Raw genomic sequence first — 22,967 nt, 5'->3', positions numbered from 1 at the left:
GCCCCTTCTTGTGGCCAAAGAGCAATGAACAGCAGCTGCCTGTCCCCACCAGGGACCAGGGACACGCCAACCAGGAGAGATGTCCAGGAAGCTGAGTCCTGCCCTCTGCTGCCTCAGTTCTTGGGGCTTTGGGTCCTGAGTCCCCTAGGGGCAGAACCCCAGGCCCTGCTTTTCCCTGACATGGTCCTGCACCTGCTGCTGAGCCCATGCTCTGCTCAGACTTGCCTGGTCTTGGCCACCGTGTCAGAGCCCCGCTCACATTTCCATCTTCTCCCCCTCGGTTCCACACTCTCCCTGGAACCCCAGGGACCTCCTTGGAGTCCTGGATATGCCTGGTGTTTTCCCACCTCAGTCCTGGCTCTGGAGAGCCCTCCTTAAGTCTTTACCTCTTCAGCTCCTCTCAGCCTTCAAGGTTCTGCCCAAACTCCTCCTCCAGGTAGGCTTCCCTGGTCTGCCCAGGGTGTGGGGGCTCCTCTGGGCTCCACAGACCATGTGTCCTTATCAGGGCTCAGCATGGCCAGAGCAGGGGCCCCACTGGGCCAGCTGTGGTGGAGGGTAGAGGGCTCTGGCTCGGGGTCAGTCTGGGTTTCCCCAAGAGCCTGGTGGGTCCCCAGAGTTCATAGCCCCAAGATTCTATCAGAAACACCCTTCTTCTCGTCTCCACCTGCGCAGCTGCTCTCCCCAGGGTGAGGCTCGGATGCCACCTCTACCCTGCCCCATCTGGTAGTGGGGCCAGTGCCTGCCCCTCCTTGTCAGTGTGTTCTACTGGCCTGCTGGTAGTCCCCTTCCCCACCCACAGCACCAAAGTGTGAAGGGTGTGCCTAGTAGGTCCTCCCAAACCTTTTTGAATCAAAGTGAGTCCCATGGACAAAGGAAGGAAGGAGGACTTGATCTATACAGTGGGCAGGCGTCTCTCCTTCCTGAACCCCCAGATGAGGTGAGGTGGGTTCTGGGGACCATCCGTTCCCTGTGGCATGTCTTGGGCAATGGTTCCTGGCTCCTGTGCCAGGCTGGGCTGGGCATGGTAGTCAGGTCAGGGCCCTAGGCCTTGGAAGAGAAGAAAGAGGGTATGGCTGTGCCCGCCCCAGAGGTGGGCGAGGTCTGCGGGTGGAGCTGGCCTCTGAGTCACTGGTCAGAGGTTCCCCTCTTGCCCTCACATGCAGAGGACCCCACTCACCTGGACAGTTCTGATGTTACAGGGGCACCTGCTAAATAGCCTGACAAGGTGACAAGGTGAGTAGTGTTGACAGGGACCCAGGCTTCTGCTCTCCCGTTGGAGCCGAGTCTTGGTGACCTGTGAGGAGTCACTTGCCTCTTCTCTTAGAGGACCAAGCCTTGTTTCGGGGCAGCAGGTGTCACTCCTACCAGGCTCAGCCCCCACCAGCCAGCTGGCACCTCTGGGCCCCAGGCCCCCACCTATGAATGGGGATGACAGTCTTGCTTTACAGAATGGGCAGGCTGGATAGGAGAGGACTTCACCCAAGCCCTGTCACTCATGGGCTCCCAACAGGGACATTCTGCTTTCCACCTGTAGTCTTCTCTAAGGGACTGTAAAGGCTGGGGAGTGCAGAAGGGGACTTGGGGCTGTGATTCAGATGTGTCCTCCATCCCCAATAACTCAAATCCCAGATGACTCAGCCAATTCTGGGAGCTGTGACCCCAGAGCCTTTTTTACAGATTCATGGGAAATTGTTCTCCTTGACTCATTCTTACTTATTTATGGCAGTACTGGTGTTTGAACTCAGGACCTTGCACTTGCTAGGCAGGTACTAAGCCATTTGAGTCATTCTCCCAGCTCTTTCTGCTTTAGTTATTTTTAAATAGGGTCCAGCATTTTGGCTGGACCAACCTCAGACTGCAATCCTCCTACCTATGGCCTCCCACTGGGTGTCCCCAGGGCGAATGGTGTTCTGCACTGCACATGCAACACGTTTTTCTTATCCACTCATCTCTGGGTGAATACTTGGGTTCACTCTATAACCCAGCAGTGGTTTACACACAGGGGTGTAGCGTCTTTTCAACACATTTTTTTTGCAAATTTTTTGGTAAATACCTAGAAGTGAGGTTGCTGGATCAAGGCTGGGTTTGAACCCAGGGCCTCATGCTTGCCCTGTGCTGTCATTTCCCCAAAGCCTTTCATTGTTTGTGTGAAACCAAAACTCGAGTGCTAATTGCATGCACATCGGGGACTGTTTTGCTTCCAGGCCCTTTCAGCACAGAGCTTAAAAATAGAAAGAATAATACATGCTCATATCTCTGTGCTTTTCTTTCTTCCTTTTTAAATTTTTTTTTTTTGAGACAGGGTCTTGCTATGTTGCTGTGCTGCCTTGAACCCCTGGGCGTCAGCAATTTATTCTCTTGCCTCAGCCTCCTGAGTGTACACCTTTCCTTATTTGTATCAACAAAAGCCCACGTTGGTACATTCTGTTCCCAGTCTGGTCTCACCCAGCCTCCTGCCCGTGTGAACTTGCAGCTGGCCTCTCCTCCAGTGTGGGCCCTGACACTTGTCCTTGGTATGTCTTCTCCAGGCTCCGTCCTGCAAGCCCCAGCTCTGCCTCCTACTGGTGAGCTCTCCTGTGCTCCTGGTTTAGCTTCATCTCTTTACCTGTAAGATGAGGCTGGCTACACTATCATATGAAATGACAGTCTAGGAGAAGATAGTCTCATGCCAGGTAGAAAGGCATTACCTGCACAGGTGTGTTAGCAATTTTTGGATGCCCCTGCCCCACACCTTTCCTGACCCTCTAACCTCCTGGTATCATGGGAAGGGGCCTCCAGTCTGCACCCTGAAGCAGAGTTCTATACCCCAGTCTGCTCCCTTCTGTCCTCGGAGTGGCCTGGGAACAGGTTCAAGTCCGGCCAGCCTGGGTTCGAGCCCTGCTCTGCTGTTTCTTTCTAGCTGTGTTTCCATTCCCAGGTGTGTTTAGCCCCTCAGATCATATTACCTGTTTTATTTTATTGTTTTAAGCATTGCTTCTTCCTCCCCCTTCTCTGCTTCTCTTGCCTTCAATTCCCCATAGGCATTTTTGTCTGTGAGCTTCTAGGTAGATAGCTATAGTATTTTTACAATACAGAGTAACATCTGGAGGGTGTTTTAAGAATGTTTGCATGAGCCAGGCGCTGGTGGCTCATACCTGTAATCCTAGTTACTTGGGAGGGTGCCCATCCTGGACAAAGTTCATGAGACCCTATCTGAAAAGACAAAAAAAAAGGGCTGGCCAATGGCTCAAATGGTAGAGTGCCTGACTAGCAAGCCTGAGTTCAAATCCCAGTACAGAAAATAAACAAATAAATAAATAAATAAATAAATAAAGCTTGCATGATTATCAGAGTGTCATTCTGCTTTTAGGGGTCATTTTCAAGACCGAGTGGTGTTTTGTGTTGAGTCACCCATCCCCCACCTGGCGGACTCTCCAGGTCCTTTCTCTGGGGTATTTTACTTCCATTCCTCCCACACGCCTTGGCATCCAGAAGAGGCATGTCCTGTCTGTGTGGATGCTTTGCTTCTCTGTAGTGGCTTTGTAAGGGTGACTGCCAAGAAAGCACTTAGTACATGGAGGGGAGCTGTATGGCAATGGGGCTGTCCCCTCCTGTTCCCTGCTCACTGTCCCCAGGGCTGGGCTGTTGATGGTATGATTGTGTTTGGAGTGTCCCCACATATTACACTGAAAGCCACTGGGGGTGGGAGGAATGGCGTGGGTGGTGGGGGCTGAACACCTCCGAGCACGGATCCCAGGCCTCCCAGGAGCAGCACAGCTGCAGTTAAATCCACTTTGACCCCAAAGGCTGTGGGTGTAGCCTTTCAGCTTCCTGTACAAAGCTGCTTCCCGGCTTCACCTGTTCCCCAGTTGAAATGATGGCTCACCACGTCTGCAAGGACAACCACAGGTCAGGGGAGGTTTTGTACCACGCCCCAGCTAGCCATGTCATCCAGAAATCTGGACCCAGGGTGGGCGTGTGGGGGCCGTGCCAGAATGTCCACAGCGTGCAGGTGCTTCTGGGGTGCAGCTGGTGCCCACCTGGCCTGGGGGTGATTGCAGTATGGAACCTGATTTGCTGGGTCTGGGGCTGACAGCTTGGGGCGGGGCACAGGCACCACACAGAGGCGCCTGTCCTGGCCTCCTTTCCCACCAGGGCGTGATCCTTCTCAGTCTAGCCCTGAATTCAGGCCAGAGTCTCCACAGATCCCAATCCCCTGCCCCGCCTGCTATGGGCTTCTTGGAGAACGAGGGCAGCTGGAGCTTGTCCTTCGCTGGCTCAGGCTATTTGGGACTCTACCATGTGGGCGTGACCCAATGCCTGCACCAGCGCGCCCCGCACCTCCTCAAGGGCGCCCGCCGCATCTATGGTTCCTCGTCTGGTGTACTCAATGCTGTCAGCATCATCTGTGGCATGTCAACTGGTGAGTGCTGGGGAGGCCAGGACCCCTTGCTTCCATGGCACCCAGGAGGGAGGCTGGCAGTGAGGGGAGAGTGGGCACTCCTGGTGGCTGAGGGTGCTCCTCCCCGTGGTCCAGACTACTGCTGCTCCAGCCTCCTGGGCTTGGTCAAGCAGCTGCAGCAGCTGAGCCTGGGCATCCTGCATCCGGCCTACGCACCCATCGAGTACATCAAACAGCAGCTGAAGGACGCCCTGCCCAGCAATGGCCACATTCTGGCCACCCAGCGCCTGGGCATCTCACTGACCCACTGGCCTGATGGTCGCAACTACATAGTCACTGACTTCGCCACTCGAGATGAGCTCATTCAGGTGAGCAGGTGCTGGGCCCAGATTTGGGGTAAATGACAAATTAACTCCATCCAGCCCCAGAGCGACTCAGGGCCCTCCCAAGGCAGGCTCATCTGTGTGAGCCAGCAAGGGTGCTGGGAGAAGAAACTGAGCTCCAGGTCTGTTTATAACCAAGGAGACAGGTGTCAGGGAGGGACAGTCAGGTGAGTGGGCGTGGAGACATCCTTGGGATGCACTGAGAGGCAGGCTCAGGCCCCTCCAGGGTTTCTCTTTCTAGGTGTCTGCTCAGACCCACTGCACCTTCCAGGTGCTTTGTGATTCAGTGAGGAAACATTTATTGAGCAGTATTATCTGGGCATTGGAACAGACAAAAATCCTTGGCTGGAGGTGGTGGTGCATGCCTGTAATCCCAGCTACTCAGGAGGTGGAAGTAGAAGTATTGAGGTTCCAGGCTGACCCAGGCAAAGTTCGTGAGACCCTATCAGAAAAGCAAACTAAAACAAAAAAGGACTGGGGGTATGGCTCAAGTGGTAGAGTGCTTGAGGCAGGAGGCCCTCAGTTCAATCCCCCTACCACCTAAACCTCCCCTTCAAAAAACAAAAGGTCCTTACCTTCTTGGGGCTTCTATCTGATGCAGGTGGCAGAGATAATGAACACATTTCCAAGTATTGAAATAAAATGGGAGGACAAGAGAGAGAGGGAGGCCACAGGTGCAAGCTGTGGGGATGGCCGGAGGGCTGAGCCATGGGGGGAGAGGAGCGTAGACAGGTGCGGGGTGGGGTCCCATGTTGCCTCAGCTGGGGGTGGCATCCTGGACTCCCCACTGCAGTTCACCCCTCCTCTCATGCTCTTCATCTGTCCCCCACACCGAGGTCCCCAAGGTAGAGTCAGCCTATCTTGATGCCTCAGCACCCAGCACGGGGATTGTCTCAGAATCCGCAGTGGCCACAACGTGGTTGTTCGATTATTGGTGTGTGGGGAGGGGCTTGTCACTTGCTGTGGGCTCCTGAGGAGGCCAGCTGGGACCCTGAAGTCTGTCCGAGCGTCCCCACATGGATGGCACATTGCAGGTGCTCAGTCACCGTGATTAACACGGGGAAGGAGTCTCTGTTCTGCATTTCCAGCCAGTCCCAGCCAGAGCAGAGTCCCCTCTCCCAGAAAGTGGCAGGGGACATTTCTTAGGGTTCTATCAGGCATGTCTGTGTCTGACAGGTTTGACTGCTTAGGTCAGTTCTTCCTGATCGGGAGTGATTTTTGCTTCCTATGGGGGGATATTTGGCAATCAGAGATATTTTTGGTTGTCACAACTGTGTGTGTGTGTGTGTGTGTGTGTGAAAGAGAGAGAGAAGGAGGAGAGGTAGAGGGAGTGGGAGGGAAACAGCAGGTAAAGATGAGGGATGTCACTAAACACCTTGCAATTCAAGGACAGCACACACATGCCCAACAGAGAAATATCCATCCCCAAATGTCGATAGTATCAGAGTCTATTATTAATCAGCTTTTCCACAGCAGGACTTGTCAGTGCCTTTACTGGGAAGAGTAGATGTCATTTTCCAGGTGGATAGAGGAGCTAGGATTTTTGGTTTGAGTGTATCTGGTTGGTGGAGCATTCCTGCGAGATGGGTGATGGAGGAATGGCACTCGGTGCCTCTGTTTGTCTTTGATGGAGGGGGAGCAGTAGTCCCCAGATACAGGGTGCCCTCAGCAGAGAGGACAGAGGGTGTGGAGGGGCCTGCATTCTTTCCTTCCTCGCTCCAGAGCTTGGCTGGGTGAGTGCTCACAGGACTGGTGTCGCCTCTGAGGGGAACAGCTCTGAGCATGAGAGAAGTCGATTGCCCTCCTCTGCCCGCTCTTGTCTTTCAGGCCTTGGTCTGCAGCCTGTACTTACCGTTCTACTGTGGGGTAATTCCCCCCGAGTTCAGAGGGGAGGTGAGTGTGTGGGGTGGCCCCACGTCCTTGCCCCACCTGGGCTCTAGGTGGCTCGGGGACATGTCCAGAGCTGTGGGTAGAGGAAGCTGTGCTCTGTGAGCACCTGTGTGTGCCAGATCTCCTCTGCTGCAGGAGTCTCAGGACCCTGGACTTAAAGGGCACAGTGGCACAGGGTGGGGGCTGGGCAGTGAGAGGGTCACTGTCTGCAGCCCAGTCTGGGACTGGGGAAGGACGGGTAACCCCACGGGCAGCACAGCCCACCTGCCCTCCTGAATTACAGCGCTACATCGATGGGGCTCTGAGCAATAACTTGCCCTTTGCGGACTGCCCCTCTACCATCACCGTCTCGCCCTTCCCGGGGACAGTAGACATTTGTCCCCAGAGCAGTTCGGCCAGCCTGCACGAGCTCAGTGTCTTCAACACCAACTTCCAAATCTCCACCATGAACTTATTCCGGGGCTTCATGTCCATCGTACCCCCCAAACCCGAGGTAGGTGCAGTCCCTCAGGACGTTAGAGACTGGACCTGGCCGTGTCCCATGCTTCAAGCTCCATGCCTGTGACCACTCCCCACAGCCTCCCTCCTGACCTCGAGGCAGTCCTGGGATCCAAAGACCAGCTGGGGTTGTGTTCTTGCTCTTCCTCCCCTCCTCCTCTGGAGCCAGGGCTGAGTCAGACCCCACCTCACACCAGGGGAAGGCCCTGATGTCACCGCGGCTGAGCTGGAGCTGGAGCCAGGCCTTGGCTCCACTGTAAGCAAGGGCTGTAATCATCTGCGGTACTCATTTCTTGCAGAAGTTCAGACAAGTAAAATGACTGTTCAAAGTCACACAGCGTGGGAGTGGCAAAGCCAGGACTCAGCCCTCAGCCAGTCTAGACCCGTGCTCTACACTGTGGCTAAGTTGTCCATCAGTTGTAGAGGCAAGGTATAGGCCACACAAAAACAGACAGCCAAACCTACATCTCCTGCTTTTTGTCCCTTGGAGTTTTAGGAAAATGGATAATTTGGCAATGCACAGGAGCCCCTTCCACCCACACCCAGCTCTTGGTCTCCATGTATCCCTGGGCTGGGCAGAAACTCTCTGTCCCTTCAGGAGGTGGAGACTGGGAGGATTGCGGTTCCCCTCCTCCCTCTCAATCTGTAAGTGGGGCATGGTGGCCTGTGGCTGTAATCCCAGCTCCAGGGGAGTCATAGGTAGGAAGATCTCAGCTTGAGGCCAGCCCCAGGCAAAAACGTGAGACCCCATCTGAAAAATAAATAAAGCAAAAAAAGGGCTGGAGGTGTGGCTCAAGTGGTTATAACTGCCTGCTTAGCAAGTATGAGGCCCTGAGTTCAAAACTCCAATACCACCAAAAAAAAAAAAAAGAAAGAAAGAAAGAAACTCTCAGCCCTGTTGTACAGATGAGGATATCAAGGCTCTCAGGTGGCATTGTCATGCTGAGGTCACACAGCAGGGGTGGCAGAGCTCCTTGTGCTCCTTCCTCAGCCTGCAGGCCCCTCTTCCCTCCAGTGGGCTCTGATTGGGCAGCGTGAGCTCCTGGCTCCTCTGCCCCCTACCCCGCAAGACTGGTCCTGGTGTTGAACCCCAGGCAGTCATTGGAAGCAGCCTCCACACACCTGCAAGGAGCCAGGTGAAGGCCAGCCATCTAGGGCCAGGCCTTGTTGCGCCATTTTTCCGGAGGCGTGTGCAGAGGCCATGGAGGGCAGGCCAGAGCCAGGGCTGAGATCCAGGTCAGAAGTGAGGGGATGCCTGGAGCAGATCTGTGGGCTTCTCTGCCTGGAGAAGGCCAGTGGCCACCAGCCCCAAGAGAGGCCCAGGTCCTGCTGTCCATCCTGCTCTGTGTGTTGGTAGGTGGTGGCTGACAACTGCAGACAAGGCTACCTGGATGCTCTGAGATTCCTGGAGACCCGTGGTAGGTGGCAGGGTACAGTGGCTGGGGATGATAGCTGGGCAGCAGGTAGACCCTGCCTCTGGGCTTGAACCTCCAGGGATCTGGGCTCACTCCATCTGAGCAGCTTCTTGGTGCTTGGCCCGAGCTCCATGCTGGGGACCAGAGAGAAGTCACACATAGATCCCACTCTGGAGCTGCCTGGTGCAGGATGATAGTAACAGGCACAGAGACAGACAACACAGGTACAGAGTGCAGTGACATGACAGAGGGACACTCAAGGCTGGGGGACTCCAGAGAAGGTGAGAGAGGAGGGCTTCCTGGAGGCTGTGTTGGGAAGCTGCAAAGATGGAAAGGAAGAGGTGGGATGCAGGGGCAAGGCTACTCTGAGGGCACAATAGTGAGCACACAGGAGGTGCTCGTAGGGCGACCTGGGCTGGAGAGCTCAGATGTCACCCACAGGCCATGCACTTCACAGTGGCAGGGTTGAGGGGTGAACCTGGACTGCTTGCTTGCTCCAGGATGCATGGCCCTGATCCTAGTGCTCCACCCCAATACACAGCCACGGGAGACGTGCCAAGCACAGCGCATGCCCAGGCCTGGGCTGACAGATGTTACATCTGTATGGCCTTTAATTCTCAGCTATGCAACAGGCCTTCACTTCCATCTTACAGAAAGGGAAATTGAGGCAGGAGGAGTCAGATGACACACCTCTGAAGTAGGAGAGCCAGAGTTTAAACACCGACCAGTGTCTCCTGGGTCCGGGCTCTGATGACCCACTGGAGATCAGGCAGGAATGGTGCAGAGGGGACCTGGAGGGCAGGCAGGGGCTTCTGGGTGGTGCCGGGGTCCCAGAGTTGGCGCACACACTGGGGCATGTGGATGGCGCAGAGAGCTGGGAGTCACTTTCCCAGGGGCAGCTTGGACGTGCTAATTGTCATCCCCTCTCCCTCCCTGCACTCAGGACTCACCAAGGAGCCTGTGCTGTGGACGTTAGTATCTAAGGAGCCTCCAGCCCCAGCAGAGGGGACCAAGGGTGCTGGCCAGGACCGAGGTCAGCAGGCTGCCCTGTCTATCAGCTGGGACGTGCCCCACGTGCTGGTCAAGGACGTGCCTGACTTCGAGCAGCTGGCACCGGAGCTGGAAGCTGGTACTGTGCCTTCCCCGGTCATGCACTCAGGGCTTGGAGCCAGGGGCCCATCCACTGGAGCCAGGACTCATTTGTGGGCACTGACTGAGTGCCGAGGGGACATGGGATTTTTACTTGTGACCATTCGTCCCTCCCCACAGTCCCGGGCCTCTGTGTGATCCTCACCCCCTGGCACTGATGAGGAACTGAGGCTTAGAGACAGAAAGGGAATCAGCAGGTATGTGCCTGCAATCGGGGGGATTAGAACCCATGTTCTGAGAGGGTCAGGTCTGTGCCCACTGCCCATCGAGGGTGAGAGGTGCTGAGAGATGCAGGAGAGGTGTCGGGAGTGTCCTGGACTCCCCAGGAGGGATGGACTCATTGTGTTCTCCTGTGGTGGGATGAGGTAGACTTTTTCCCTTTGGGTAGATGACATAAACATAGCCTCATTTGGGACTTGCCTAGAGCTACACAGCTAGCAAATGGCAGAACCAGGCTCTGCCCTATCTGCCCTAACAGTTTCCTCTGCTCTCTTGCTGTGTCACTGTCATGATTGATCACAACAGGAGAGAAGGTCCTACAGGCACATGTGAGGGTAGTGGTGATGAGTTTGAGTAGCACCTGAGGTAAAGAGGGGGGAAGATAAACGTGTGGGCAGAAGGCACAGCATGTACAAAGGTCCTGAGGCTGTGGAGGGAGAGCTGGGAGGCCCTTGTGGTGCAGCATGGTGGTCTTGGGACACAGAAGGGATGAACATGGGGAGGCTGGGAGGGCCAGGAGTTGACCTTGAAAGCTGCTGGAGGAGAGGTGGTGAACCACACAGGAGTCTAGTTGGACCTTGCTGGGAGGGGAGAGGCAGAAGAGGTGGGAGTTGGTGACGGTGTTCAAGGAGTCTAGGGCTGAAATGGTGCTCTGTCTGTGCTGAGCCCCAGGTCCAAGCTTGGGAATCTGGAACCCAAACATTTTCCCTGCAGCCACGTGGGGGAGCCAGAGAGCCAGCCACCAGTTAACTGTGGCAGGCTGGGGAGGGGATCCCAGGTTTCCTACCTCCCCTCTCCCTGACCTGCTGCCCAGGGAGCAAGGTCTTGTCTGTCCCCCTCTACCTGGGAGGCAAAGGACCTGTCCTAGATGGAGTCAGCTCTTGGGACTCAGTCTGTGAATCTAAAATTCTGTCTCTGGTAGGCTCTAGCTAGATCCCAGACTCAAGGCTGAGCAGTGCCTGCGCGCCAGTGTGCAGACCAGGTTTGGGCTCTTGGCTGTGCTCCAGCCTGCATGCTGGTCACCCCTGCTCTGGCCACTCAGTGACCAGGGGGTTTGGGAACTGGGTGCTGTGGTCACAGCTTCTCTGTGGCTGCTCAGACCAATGTGTTACTATTATTGAAAGAGGGGTGGGAGGCACCTGCCACCCACCAGTGGCTGCCGGATGGGAGCCTGGCAGGCCTTGAGGTCATCCTGGCCCTGCCACTTATTGCTGATGCTGTGGGCAAGTCCCTTCTCCACTCTGGATCTCCGTGTCCTCTTCCACGAAGGGGCACAGCTTGCTCTTCTCAGTATGCTGGTTGACAGCAGGTGTGGCCAGGGTTTGGTCAGTGTTCTTCCTCCTCTGCAGAAGGTGTGAGGCTCAGGAAGGCTGGCTGGGGGTCGAGGTTGGCAGCCCATGCATGCCACAAACTTCTCTTGCAGGGTTGAAGAAAGCCTGCAGGAGGGACCAAGGGCCCTGGACCCGCTTCCGGTGCTCGGTGCCTGGGCGGGCGCTGACATACCTGATGCTTCCCTGCACTCTGCCCTTTGAGTACATCTACTTCCGGAGCAGAAGGTAAGGCTAAGCAGCTGCAGGGCCTGGAATGTGACCAGGTTACAGGCAGATGGTCTGTGCCCATGGTGGGAAGGGCAGGGGCTACTCTCCCCATACCACCTGGTGTCTGCTGTCTGACGCACGGCCTTGGTGCTTTCTGCCAAACAGGGTCAGTGGGGAGTAGGAAGCCTGGTGTTATTGGGGTCCCCAGGTTAGCACCCGGGGCCTGCCCTATTCCCTGACTTTTGGCCCATGGCTCCACTCACCAGAGCCTCAGAGACAATGTGCCATTTCTAGGGTAAGGTAACTATTCCTGGTCTGGCTCAATTAGCAGGGTGGCCTGGGCCAGCTCTCTTGACCTCTCTGGGGTTCAGGGGTCTTTTCCTCTAAGCAGGGCCCTCCCAGGTCAGTCTGGCTGTGGCTAAGCCTGTCCCAGTGCCCTAACTTGCTGGTCAATGGCCATTTGGCCTCACTTCCTCACTCACCTCACTCACTCACTCCAGCACTAGTTATTGAGGGTGACCAGGGGCCACACCATGTCTGGGGATGAGGAAGGCAGAGTTACCTGGACGGGTTCCCGGCCTCATGGGTCCCACAGCCCACAGCCGTCACATGGTCACCTGTGCAATCTCAGCTCCTCCCGGAGACACCTAAGAGAGGCAAATGCTGGCCTCGAGCCGACACAGCCATGTGCAAGGCCAAGTGGCCAGGGACATGAGCCCAGAGCAGATGACATCTGAACAATCATTGCACAAAGATGGAGCAACGTGTGCAACGATCCTCAGGCAGAAGGGAGGTCAGTGGAGCTGCAGCAAACAGCTGGCATGCTACATGAGATGGAATCAGACCTGGCAGGGGCCAGGCACAGGAATGTGTAACCAGTGTCCTATTTATTCTGAGAGTGGTGTAACAGAGTGAAGCGTTCAAGCAGGGAGAAATGTATTTTTAAAAATTCTTAATTTTTAAAAATACCTGTAGGTGAGCTACAGGACTGTCCTTTTCCACGTTGAGTAATGACTACGCCAGTCCTGCTGTCTAAGTGGCCAGTGACCCTGCGCAGGAGCGCTTTCTACCGAGGGTTCTCCTCACACTGAACTGCTTACTGAAATAAAAAAAAAATAGAACAAAAAGAAGGTCTTGCCTTCTTAGTAAAAAAAGAAAAAAAAAAACCGACTGCATGGGCACAAGTGGAGAGTTTGCCCAGAGCACAGGGAATTCACCCTTGGTGTGCTCCATGCATTCAGCTGGGAGGTTGCATTAACAGGCCAGGACAAGGGAAGTGACGGTCCAGACTACATGTTGCTTTGTCACGTTACCGCTCTGTGCTGTGAACCCAGTTTGGGCCCCTGGTGTAGAGATGACTCCCCGGGGTCGTGTGGCACAGGGGGAGCCCTGCAGTGTCCAGCGAGCCTGAGGAGGTGCCCAGCCCTCAGCTGTCCCTGTGAGGTGGTGGTTCTGCAGGTTCTGGCACTCTTCTGTCTTGGGGCCAGACGTAGCTCTGAGCTTCCCAGGCTCTGTCACGACAGCAGCAGAAGCCACAGACACTTTGAAAAGGAGAGGGGCTATGATCAGAGGATGTTTGGGGAGGATCTCTGGCTTCTGAGAGGAGTGTGGAGAAAGGCCTGAGGCAGGGAAAAGACAGAGTGAGGGAGAGAGGGAGGGAGAAAGAGAGAGAGGGTTAGGAACTATAGGTGGTCTTCATTTGGTAAGGGAGAAAATGAGGCTCAGAGAGGTTGCCTGACCCTCCCAGGTCACACAGCCAATGAACAGGAATTTTGGGTGTTCCCCAAGCCAGCTTGACCCCCATGGTCCTGTCCTCCACCCCTGACCTTTCCCTGAGCTCTATGAAGTCTACAACCTCCAGGCTGCTGTCCACCAAGTTCATGGTCTGTCTGTATCATCTACCACCGAGAAACCTGTGGCCCTGCCCTGCTCTACAATAGTGGCCACCAGCATGGGGCGCTTTTCACCCCACTGCCATTGCCATGGGCCTGGTGCCCTGAGTGTAGGGATCCCAGCTCTGTTCCGGGCTGTGGGGAGGGGGCCTGGACGGTTGACCCTGGGGCCCCCTGGGAGCTGATGTGGTTCCTTCCGGCAGGCTGGTGGTATGGCTGCCTGAAGTGCCAGCCGACCTGTGCTGGATGCAGGGTTTGCTGAAGGACGTGACCCTGGAGCTCTACACCAGGGTGCGAGACCAGCTCCTCAGGCCGGGCAGGTGAGGTGGAGAGGTGGATGGGAGAGCTTTCAAGGGGTGTGTGGGGGGGCACCAGCTGTCTCCTAGGACCTGGGCAGGTAGCACCTGCCACCCGCCACCTGCTTATCCATGTTCCTCTGTCCACCAACCAAGGAAGCCCCCTCATGTGTGTGGTCATCACGGTGTGCCATACCTGTGCTGGCTGCTCCTGGCCAATGGCATTGGTCAGTCTAGATAGCTAGGGCAGCATCTATGGCCTGCACAGGACAAGCAGATCTCTCTCCTGTGCTATTCCTGCTGACATTGCAGATGTCCCTGAGGCCTCATGTGAGGCTGGCCCTGGGTGGGGCTTCCCAGCCAGCTTCCCTTCAGGAGTCCCTTTCCTCCCCCACAGCCCTCCTGGGGACAACCCTGGAGCCTCAGCCCTGCTGGGGGCCTGGGTTCTTCCTCAGAGAGGGCTGAGGATAGGAGTGGCTCAGGCTCCCTGTGCAAGGGATCTTCCTGCCTGTCACCCAACCCAGCCCCTGAAACTGACTGTATTTCCTGCTCCCTCCATAGCCTCCTTGTCCCCAGCATCATGGACTCAGATCCCCTCCAGCCTGGGGCAGCCGCTCCTGTGGACCTGGCCATGGAGTTTGGGACAACCCACCAGGCCTGCGGGGCACCAGGCAGAGCCAAACCAGTGACAGGTCTCTCTTGACCTGTCCTGGCCAAGTCTTATATGCCCTTATCTGCTCTGGCTGTGGACTCAGGTGAGCGGCCTGCATCTGACTAGTCCCCTGAAAGCTTGGAACCTGGTCTGGAATTGGTGACTGGATGGAGACTCACCTGCTCCCTGAGTCTCCTCCTAGCCATGTGGGTAGGAGGCTCCCTGGGGTGCAAAGTTCCCACCTGTCCTCTAAGTACCCCTGCTGGGAATCTGTCCTGGGGCCTGGCCTGTTGAGCTGTCCCCACATTACTCTATGCCCTAGTCAACTGCCCTCCTTCCTTTCCCATCTCATCATGGGAGAGAGGAAGGCAGGAGCCAAGACCCAGGTCTCAGTTCTGAACCTCCACATGGGGGACATAAAGGATACCTGGCCTTGAGCAGAGGCTTTGTGTGGTCACAAGCTGTTTGCAGAGTACTTCATGAAAGCTGGGGCCAACGCTCAGTGTCCATATGAGGGGGACAAATGGAATGACAGGGGCTTTCCTCACATCCTCTCTGGCATTCTCTGTCCTGCACTAGACCAGCAGGGGACAGTTAACCCATGACCACCTCACCCGGGAAACCTTGATCTCTGTACATTGGGCCCACCAGTGGGCACCCTGCAGGAGATGGAAGAAGTGGGGTGAAGGGGTGGGCAAAGTTTAATCTCTTGAGGGATCCCAATTGCAAGCATTTCTGTAGGGCCCAGAAGCAGCTGCTACTGCAGCCGCCCTTCGCCTGTTGATTTCTGACGGCGCAGAGCCGGCACCCTCCCCAGTGCTCTCCAGCAGAGAGGATGCATGCTGGGCTTTGGCCTCTCCTGGGATTCCTGCTCTTTCTGTGCCCAGCAGAAGAGACACTGTTCCCTCTGGCCAGGCTTTAGGGGACAATGAGCTCAAGTGGGGATGGGAAGAGTGGAGGAATGGAGGTACAAGTGGGAGAAGAAGGGACAAAGGAATAAATATATGGACAAGAGATGAGTCACTCATTCATTCATTCATGCATTCGGCTGTTGGGGACATAGCTGGTGGGTGTGTGTGGGGGGGCAGATGCTGGGAGAGACAGAGATGAAAGACCATCCCAGGAATGATCTGTTGGGAAGACAGCACAGCAATTAGAAGGATGACAGATCAGGGAGCAAGGCCACCATTAAGCTAGACCTGAGAAGAGATCCAGAGTTTTCTAGGAAGCAGCACCAGCAGGTGTGAAGCCGGAGCAATGAGAATGCAGTGGACGTGTGAAGGATGGGTTATGCTGCGAGTCAGAGGCAGGGGGTGGCAGGGTCGGGAACACAGAGAATGAATTTGGATTTGGGCAGAGGAACCAAGAAGTGAATGAGCCAAGAAAGTCTGGGGATGGGGTGGGGAGTGGGGGGTGACAAAGGGCCAGGAGGAAACACTCCCTCTCCCATCTTAGGCACCCACTGGGCTGAGCTGGCTTTAGCCTGCTTGCTGTTTCCTGGGTGGGGCAGGGGTAGACACAGCCCTGGGTCAAGAAGGCTCTGGCCCACATTGAGTCAGCCCAGCGGCCCTATCTGTCTGTCCTGAGCTGGGATGCTCTGCGCTGTCCCCACTCCCTGGTGCTGGATGTGGGGTCTCTTCCTTTAAGGGAGAGAGAAGGCTTGATCACCTGGGGCTCCAGGCTGGATGTCTAGAGTGTCAGGAGGCTTTGAGGATATTCTTGCCCCTCCCCTTTGTCCCCTACTACAGACCCATGCCCGTGGACACTCAGCCTCCCTCTGCCACCCCTTCCCATGTCAGCTCTTTATTCAGTGGGGGACTGACCTATGCCACCTTTGTTGCCATTGCTGTGTTTTGTGCCTTAGGCAGGGAGCCAGCCAGCCAGCCACCCCCACCTCCCTCTCCATCTGCCATCTTGGCCAAGCAGCTGCTGCCAGTGTGTCTGGCTTGCTCAGTCAAATGTCTGCTATCACACTGCTCTGAAAACGCCTCTGAACCTTATCATTTACTGCCCAGGTGGAGGACATGTACCGCACAGGCCATTCACACATTCATGGCTTAAAAGCGTTTTCTTGGTTTCTATCTTATCTAACTCTCAGGCACCTTGGCATGGGTGCCCTGTGGCTTTCCCTACTGACTCTAACTCCAACCCTGGGCCTGCAGACCCTGCCTGCTCCCTCTTCTGGGAATGGCCTGGTGGGGACATCTGGCCCCTGAGGTTGCCCTTCTGTATGGTGACCACTCCTTGGGGACAGCCCCAGCCCAGGCGTGTAAGTAACTTTTCATCACTGAGAAAGCAACCGAAAGGAGGAAGGATGAATTTTGGATCACGGGTTCAGGGGTTTCAGTTCATGCGTGGCTGGCTCCACTGCTGTGGGTCCGAGGCAAGGCGGAACCTCATGGCAGGGAGGTGGTGACCGGGAAATAGAGAGCGGATGCCTGGGTTCTCGGGCTTCCTCCTTCTTCACCTTTGTTCCATCCCGGCCCCAGCCTGTTTGATGGTGCCATTCACACTCAGAAAAGATCTTCCCCCTTTTTGTGCCCATCACCTCTGCAAATGCCCTCACAGACACCCAGAAGTGTGTTTTACTAATCCTGTAGGCATCCTTTAATTCAATCAAGTCGACAATCAAGTAACCATCACACCAGAGAGGGATGCTACTGTGTCAGCCCCAGTCCCTCACCTAGTTGGTCCACATCCCTCTGGGAGCAAGGGGTCCAGTAGTGCTCCGGTATGATATACCAGCACTGGGCCTAAATCATCTTTCACCTCCTACCTGCCCTGCCCACGGCCTCTATTAATGTAGTCTCAGAGGGAAGGAGCTTGACCCAACCTCCTCTGTGGATCTCACTGAGCCACCATCTGCCCACACGACTGTGCCCTTCCTTGAGCCTAAAGATGGCCCAAATGACAGCCCCAGGGCTGATCTGGGTTAGGGGTTCCTGACCTGTTATCTATGGAGCCTGCTGACACAGAGCCCTGAGATGTCACAGAGCGGAGGAGGGTCTCGTGTTCTGAATTCAGCTGACACAAGCTTGAGTTCCATCTCTACAACTCAGCATCGATGTGACCCAGGGAAACCCTTCACTGCTAAGAGCCTCAGTTTCCCCCTGTATAAGATGGAGATGATATGATACACCTCATGGAATACTTACTTGAGAAAAGTTAAATGCTTCTAATAGACCACATGAAATGATGGGGTGACTGCTCAGTGAGGGTGTAGGTTGGGAAGCGCGTAACTGAAACATGCCATGTGTTCAGCACCAGGCGAGAGCATTGACATTGGGTTTATTCTGAGCTGCACATCAGCCTCTGGTGGGGGAGTCCAGACAAACCACAGGGGAGCTGTGACTAGGGCCCAGATCTGTGTGGTGCCCGAGCACTCTTGGTCTCTGAGCCATGGCTTCCTCTGTGCTCACATCATACATCTACCCACCTTCTCTTTCTCCCAGTGTCTCAGCCAGGATCCTCGCTAGAGACTGGAGTCTTAGAGAAACTGTGGCTCCCAATCACAGGTCACATTCCTGGGCTGAGTGTCAAAGAAGGAAGCTCCTCTGATGGGTGTTTTCCAACCCATGAGGCAGATCCCTGTCCTAAGGAGCTCCTGTGCCCCTTTGCTGTCTCCTTGGAGGTGACAGGGAATTTAATCCTTGCAAGCACACACACCAATCTACAAAGCCCATTCCACTGAATTCTCACAGCATTCCTGAGAGGCTTATTCTCCCATTTCACAGGTGACATGCAGGGGAAGTGGCCAGGCTAGAAATACCCAAGTCTGTTCTCCAGGCAACAAAAATACCCCCAGACCAGCACAGCTTCATCATGTACGTGCTCTATGGCACTGAGCATGCCACTGCCTTGATCAGCTCCTGGTTTCTTTGTCTTTAATATCAGAGGGTGGACTAGCTGCTTCCTTGGGGGGCGCTTGGCCCATAGCACATCCAATCAATAGCACTGGTCAGGGTGGAAGCCATCCGGGATGGGATTAATCACATGGGAACTGGTTTCTGACCTGGGTCTTTATGGATGCTAGGATTGGGTTGGCAGGGGCGACCATGGCTCTAGCACTTACGTGTTGACTGCATTAGGTATCCTCCTCTGAACTTTGCCTCCCAACCATAAATCTGATTGTGTACACTGACTGCATGTTTGGTAATGTTAGGAAACTATCAGTACATTTTAGGCGTGTCAGTGTTTTAGGGATATGTTTTCAGAGTTCTTATCTCTTAGAGGTTCATACTGGTATTTATGAGTGAAATGATATAATATAATACATAGATAGCATTTGTTTCAGAATAATCCACCTGTGTATGGGGTGGAAGGGATACAATACAAACTGAGAACAGTTGACGCTGGGTGGTGGATGAAGTAACCTCGTTACACCATCTCTCGAATTTTGTACGTTTGACATCATGATTACCAACAAGTATTTAACCTTAAAACTTTAACAGTACACAAATAGGAAAATACACTTCAAGAGAATATAAACAAAGCAAAGCAGGCTCACTGGGAGCTGTGGGTGCCCAGAGCGTCAGTGGCTAAAGCAGCAGGCTGTGCTAGGGCGTGTGTTCAGCACCAGGGACAGCGGCCCATGCGTCTGCCACCTCAGCAGCCCTGGGGACGTCAAGAGGGACTTGTAGGCGTCAGGACAGAGGCCCGCTAGACACTTCTTACACACCTCCAGGGATGGGGTGCTCACTACGCAAAGGACATCCGAAACCAACTGCGAACCGGGACACATACGTATGTCTGTGCTTTTAGGTTTTCTCTGATTTCTGTCATTCGTGTTTTGTAGCTTTTGGTGTGCGCATCTGCACGTGGTTTCTTAAATGTAACGTTTTTCAAACTATTGCAAATGATAATCAAAAGTGAAAATTTCCAGTTGTTCGTTTCTAGAACACATAAATATAATAATAAAATAATAATAATAATTGGTATTATTTGTTGATGTTTTGAAGCAGGATCTCACTATGTCTGAGATGGCCTGTGTTGGCTTGGAACTTGCTGTGTAGCCCAGGCTGGCCTTGAATTCACTAGCCTCCTGCCTCAGCCTCCTGAGTAGTGGGATTACAGGTCTGTGCCACCACGCCCAGTTTTAGAATTAATTTGTTTGTTGGCCTTGTATTTTACAACCTTGCTAAATTCACTTGTTAATTCCAGCAGCTTTTTTGCAGATTCCCAAGGAGTTTCTATGTTGATAGAGGCTTTTCTTTAAGCTTTATTCTGGTAAATTTAAACTTATTAAAATGCTTTCTACCACTGTGGTAGGCAGGATAACAGCCCTCTAGAGAGGTCCACAGTCTAGCCCCCAGAACCTGTGGATATGTTACGTTACCTGCCAAAGGGAAATTAAGGGGGCGGGTGGAATTAAAGTAGCTTCCTCTCCCCTACAATAGGGAGATTATTGATGTGATGGGAGTGTCCTCAAAAGTGGGGGAGTGAGGCAGAGGCAGAGTGACATGACCTGAGATACACTGGCCACTGCTGGCATTAATATGGAAAGGGACCCCAAGCCAAGGAATGCAGGCAGCCCCTAGAAAGAGCCAAAGAAACAGAAATGCTGGAAGGAGCAAGGTGACAGAGTCTCTTCTGGAGCCTCCATTAAGGAATGCAGCCTTACTACCACCTTCATTTTCCTCTAGTGATCCTTGCATCAGACTTCTGATCTGCAGGATTGAGTTTCTGGCCATTTGTCATGGCCGCCCAATGGTCATGTATCATCCCCTATACTCACCAGTTGTGGCTTTGCCACACAGTCGTTCTCTCACTGTGCATACATAGAAACATGCATTTGCAATACTGTCAAACTTGTGTGTTCTTTTGGTAAAATCATTTGAAAGTAAGTTGCAGACACCAGGATTCTTCACCCTTGACTACTTTGGCACATACTTCCTGAACAAAAGAGGAATATTTCACATACCACGGCAGTTTTCAAATTTAGGAAATTCAAAATTAATGCAATATTATTTTCTCATACCATCTACATTCAAATATTACAAATCATTTCAATACTGTTTATGATTTTTTTTTTGGGTTTTATTGTTCTATTTTCATACATGAATACAAAATATGTTCACCATAGTCACCCTCTATGGCTTCTTTTTATTATTATTAAACCCAGGGCCTCATGTTTGTTAGATATGCACCCTACCACTTGAGCCACACCTCCAGCCCACTTTTTTATTAAGTTTTCTTTGAGACAGAGTCTTGCAATGTAGGTCTGGCTGGCCTTGAACTCACCATCTTCCTGTCTCGGCCTCACAAGGATTACAGGTGTGAGCCGCTTATAATTCCTTAGTAATTTTCAACTGTAACGGAACTATGTACAGAATTTTCAGGCCCAAAGCAGCATTAACATACAGGGCCTCTTGTTCAAAAGTCAGGAAAGAATTTCCTCCAAAGCTACTACAACATGCAGCTTTTCCTTTTCTTCCTCAGGCTTTCAACTTGTCATCATAGTCTTTTTTTTGTTTTTGTTTTTTTCAGTGCTGGGAACGAACCCAGGGCCCTGTGCATGCTGGGAAAGTGCCTTCCACTGAGCTACTCCCCCAGCCCTGTCATAGTGGTTTTCAGTTGTTACTAAATGTCACTCTTTTGAACACTGGGATGCTTGTGGGATAAGTGCAGACTCTCAGGGGGGTGGGGCCCACAAGCAGCCCACCTGCTGTCAGTTTCCTCTTTCTGTCAGCTGCAGGATTTACATCCCTCACTCTGGTTGGGAGGATGGCTCAAGCTAGGAATTTGTTCCTCAAATGGGTCCTCTGACCCAAGGGTGTTGCAACTGCCACACCCAGAACAAGGTACCTGCACCAGTGGGGGAGAGCCTCACCTCTGCTCACTTGCCCACACAGATGCCATGGTGTTTTCAGTCCAGAGCATCCCATTATGCGCTGCTCTGGGAGGCCAAGCAATGAGTACCCAACCTGGCTCTCTTTGCCACAGATTCCTACAGTTACTTGGAATGAATGAGGACAGGGGTTGTGTAAGGCTGGGATAGGAAAATGGGCCATTAAGAACTTGTCTCTAGAAGGTGGGGCACCCCTGAGCCTAGCCAAGTCCAGGGTGCACGCTCTAGTGTTCCATCAGACTCCACTTACAGGATGCAAATTCAAAGATATTACGTCTTCACCAATCCAAGATGGCGATGACAAGCGTTAAAGTCCAAGTATGGGGTCCTTGTGAGCAAAGGACCTAGTGCACAAGGCATGCGTCAGAGCCTGCATTGTTATGTCTGCTCCTCTCTCTGTCATCATGGGATCATCACCGAGGGCAAGGAGGACACCTCCCACAATCCAGAGGCACCCTGTGTCTATTCCCAGCCAACCCCTCCTTGCACCCCAAGTCAGTATTCTGCTGTCACCGTGGATTAATCTTGCCTGTCTTTGAACTGCACATAACGGGAATCGCAGAACACATCTTATTTGTTTATCGCTGTGAACGTGATTCACCTACGGTTGAGTGTACCATGTACTACTTCCTCATGCTGTGTGGAAAGAAACCCATTGCGGGAGCGGTACGGCATCACCACGCACACATTCTACCCTTCTTGGGCACTCGTTTCTAGTTTTTATCTAATGTGCTGGAATTGTCCCTGACTTGGTCTGTGGTGGCGCACAGCTACATCACGTGTCCTTTTGATCACTTCCTATCACTTCCAACACTTTCTTCTTTTTTGGTTCAACAAGATGTTGTAGGTTTATCTTGCACCTCCCTGGCTGGGCCTGGGAATTGGCCGTTTCTCCAAGAAACCCTGGTTCCTTTGGGTAGTGGACGTATTCGAAACAAGTATCTGGGCACTGAGTATGCTCAGGGTTACAGCAATACCGCCGCAACGATTAGCAAATCTTTTAAGTTATCATGAATTTATGCCAAATACCCCCAGTCCCAACGCCAAACTCCAGGGGTTTTTCCTCACCTCCTCCCTTTCTCCTCTTACATAACCAGAGCCCCCGCCTGAAACATCTTTCCACTGCTGGGTCCCTCCAGCCTTTGACGCGACGCCCTCCGCTGTTTCCCTACTTCCTCTTCATGTCTGGGTGCTGGCAATGGCCTCTGTTTGGAAATACGCCATCAGCTTCGAGTCGGGGTTAACAGCTGTTTCCTGCCTCTGTGCTCCGCGCATACATGGCCCACGCTCCTGGGCGGGGAGTCATCCCTGGGGCCAGACTGCAGCACGAGAAATCTGCCCTGCTCTCCCCTCCTCCCGGGGGTGCGGAGGGGGGGTTAAGATCCCTTTTCCGCTGCGCCTTGGTGGGTGACACCGGCACTGCACTGTCCTCACCGCTGTGTTCCCCTAGCCCCGGGCGCACAGTAGGTGTTAATTATACCCGTGTCTGTTGAGTGACAAAGGTCTTTATCCATCCGTTGTAGCGTGCACAGAGGGGGCCTATAAATGCAGACTTCCGGGTCTTATTCCTGGTGGCCCGCACTCTGCAAGGCCACGCGTCCTTGTGCTCCCAGGGTCCTAGAAAGCAGGCTTTCCTCTCGGCTGTTTGCAAATGGCCTGGCCCTGGACAGTGGGGCGCAAGGCCAGCGCTCCCGCACGTGCGCACGGACTGGCCGCAGCTTAGGATCCCCTCTGCCCGGAGTGCACGCGGTCGCCGCAGACGGACGCGGGCACGCGCGCACCAGGTGCGGGGCGGGAGGGCGCGGGC

At 53.9% G+C, this 22,967-nt stretch overlaps 1 protein-coding gene across 5 annotated transcripts; it reads left to right on the top strand.

Annotated features, from left to right (window-relative positions):
• The first annotated feature begins 1,140 nt into the window (after window positions 1–1,140).
• Pnpla5 (patatin like domain 5, triacylglycerol lipase) lies at window positions 1,141–15,327 on the top strand. Of its 5 annotated transcripts, XR_012451028.1 has the most exons (11): window positions 3,786–3,888; window positions 4,135–4,402; window positions 4,517–4,749; window positions 6,592–6,657; window positions 6,938–7,147; window positions 8,510–8,570; window positions 9,511–9,696; window positions 11,359–11,491; window positions 13,569–13,685; window positions 14,223–14,416; window positions 15,055–15,327. XR_012451028.1 is itself a non-coding variant. In XM_074084656.1 (10 exons), exons 2-10 carry the CDS (start codon window positions 4,210–4,212, stop codon window positions 14,362–14,364), a joined length of 1,341 nt encoding a protein of 446 aa, XP_073940757.1. In that variant the 5' UTR covers window positions 1,141–1,233; window positions 4,135–4,209; the 3' UTR covers window positions 14,365–15,327. The 5 variants fall into 5 exon arrangements, 4 of the variants coding, with proteins under 4 accessions (XP_073940757.1, XP_073940756.1, XP_073940759.1 ...); XM_074084656.1 differs by lacking the exon at window positions 3,786–3,888 and adding an exon at window positions 1,141–1,233 and having other exon boundaries at window positions 14,223–15,327; XM_074084655.1 differs by having other exon boundaries at window positions 14,223–15,327.
• Window positions 15,328–22,967: the final 7,640 nt, after the last annotated feature.

Source organism: Castor canadensis, chromosome 8, assembly GCF_047511655.1.
Source record: "Castor canadensis chromosome 8, mCasCan1.hap1v2, whole genome shotgun sequence".
In the NCBI taxonomy this organism is placed as follows: domain Eukaryota; kingdom Metazoa; phylum Chordata; class Mammalia; order Rodentia; family Castoridae; genus Castor; species Castor canadensis.
This window is presented reverse-complemented; position numbering and strand designations above follow the sequence as displayed.

Excerpts from the sequence above, each read along its gene's own strand:
- Pnpla5 (XM_074084656.1), top strand. The coding sequence starts at position 4,210 with ATGGGCTTCTTGGAGAACGAGGGCAGCTGGAGCTTGTCCTTCGCTGGC. Across the intron at positions 4,403-4,516 it reads CATCTGTGGCATGTCAACTG|ACTACTGCTGCTCCAGCCTC; the intron begins GTGAGTGCTGGG and ends CCCGTGGTCCAG. Across the intron at positions 9,697-11,358 it reads GGCACCGGAGCTGGAAGCTG|GGTTGAAGAAAGCCTGCAGG; the intron begins GTACTGTGCCTT and ends CTTCTCTTGCAG.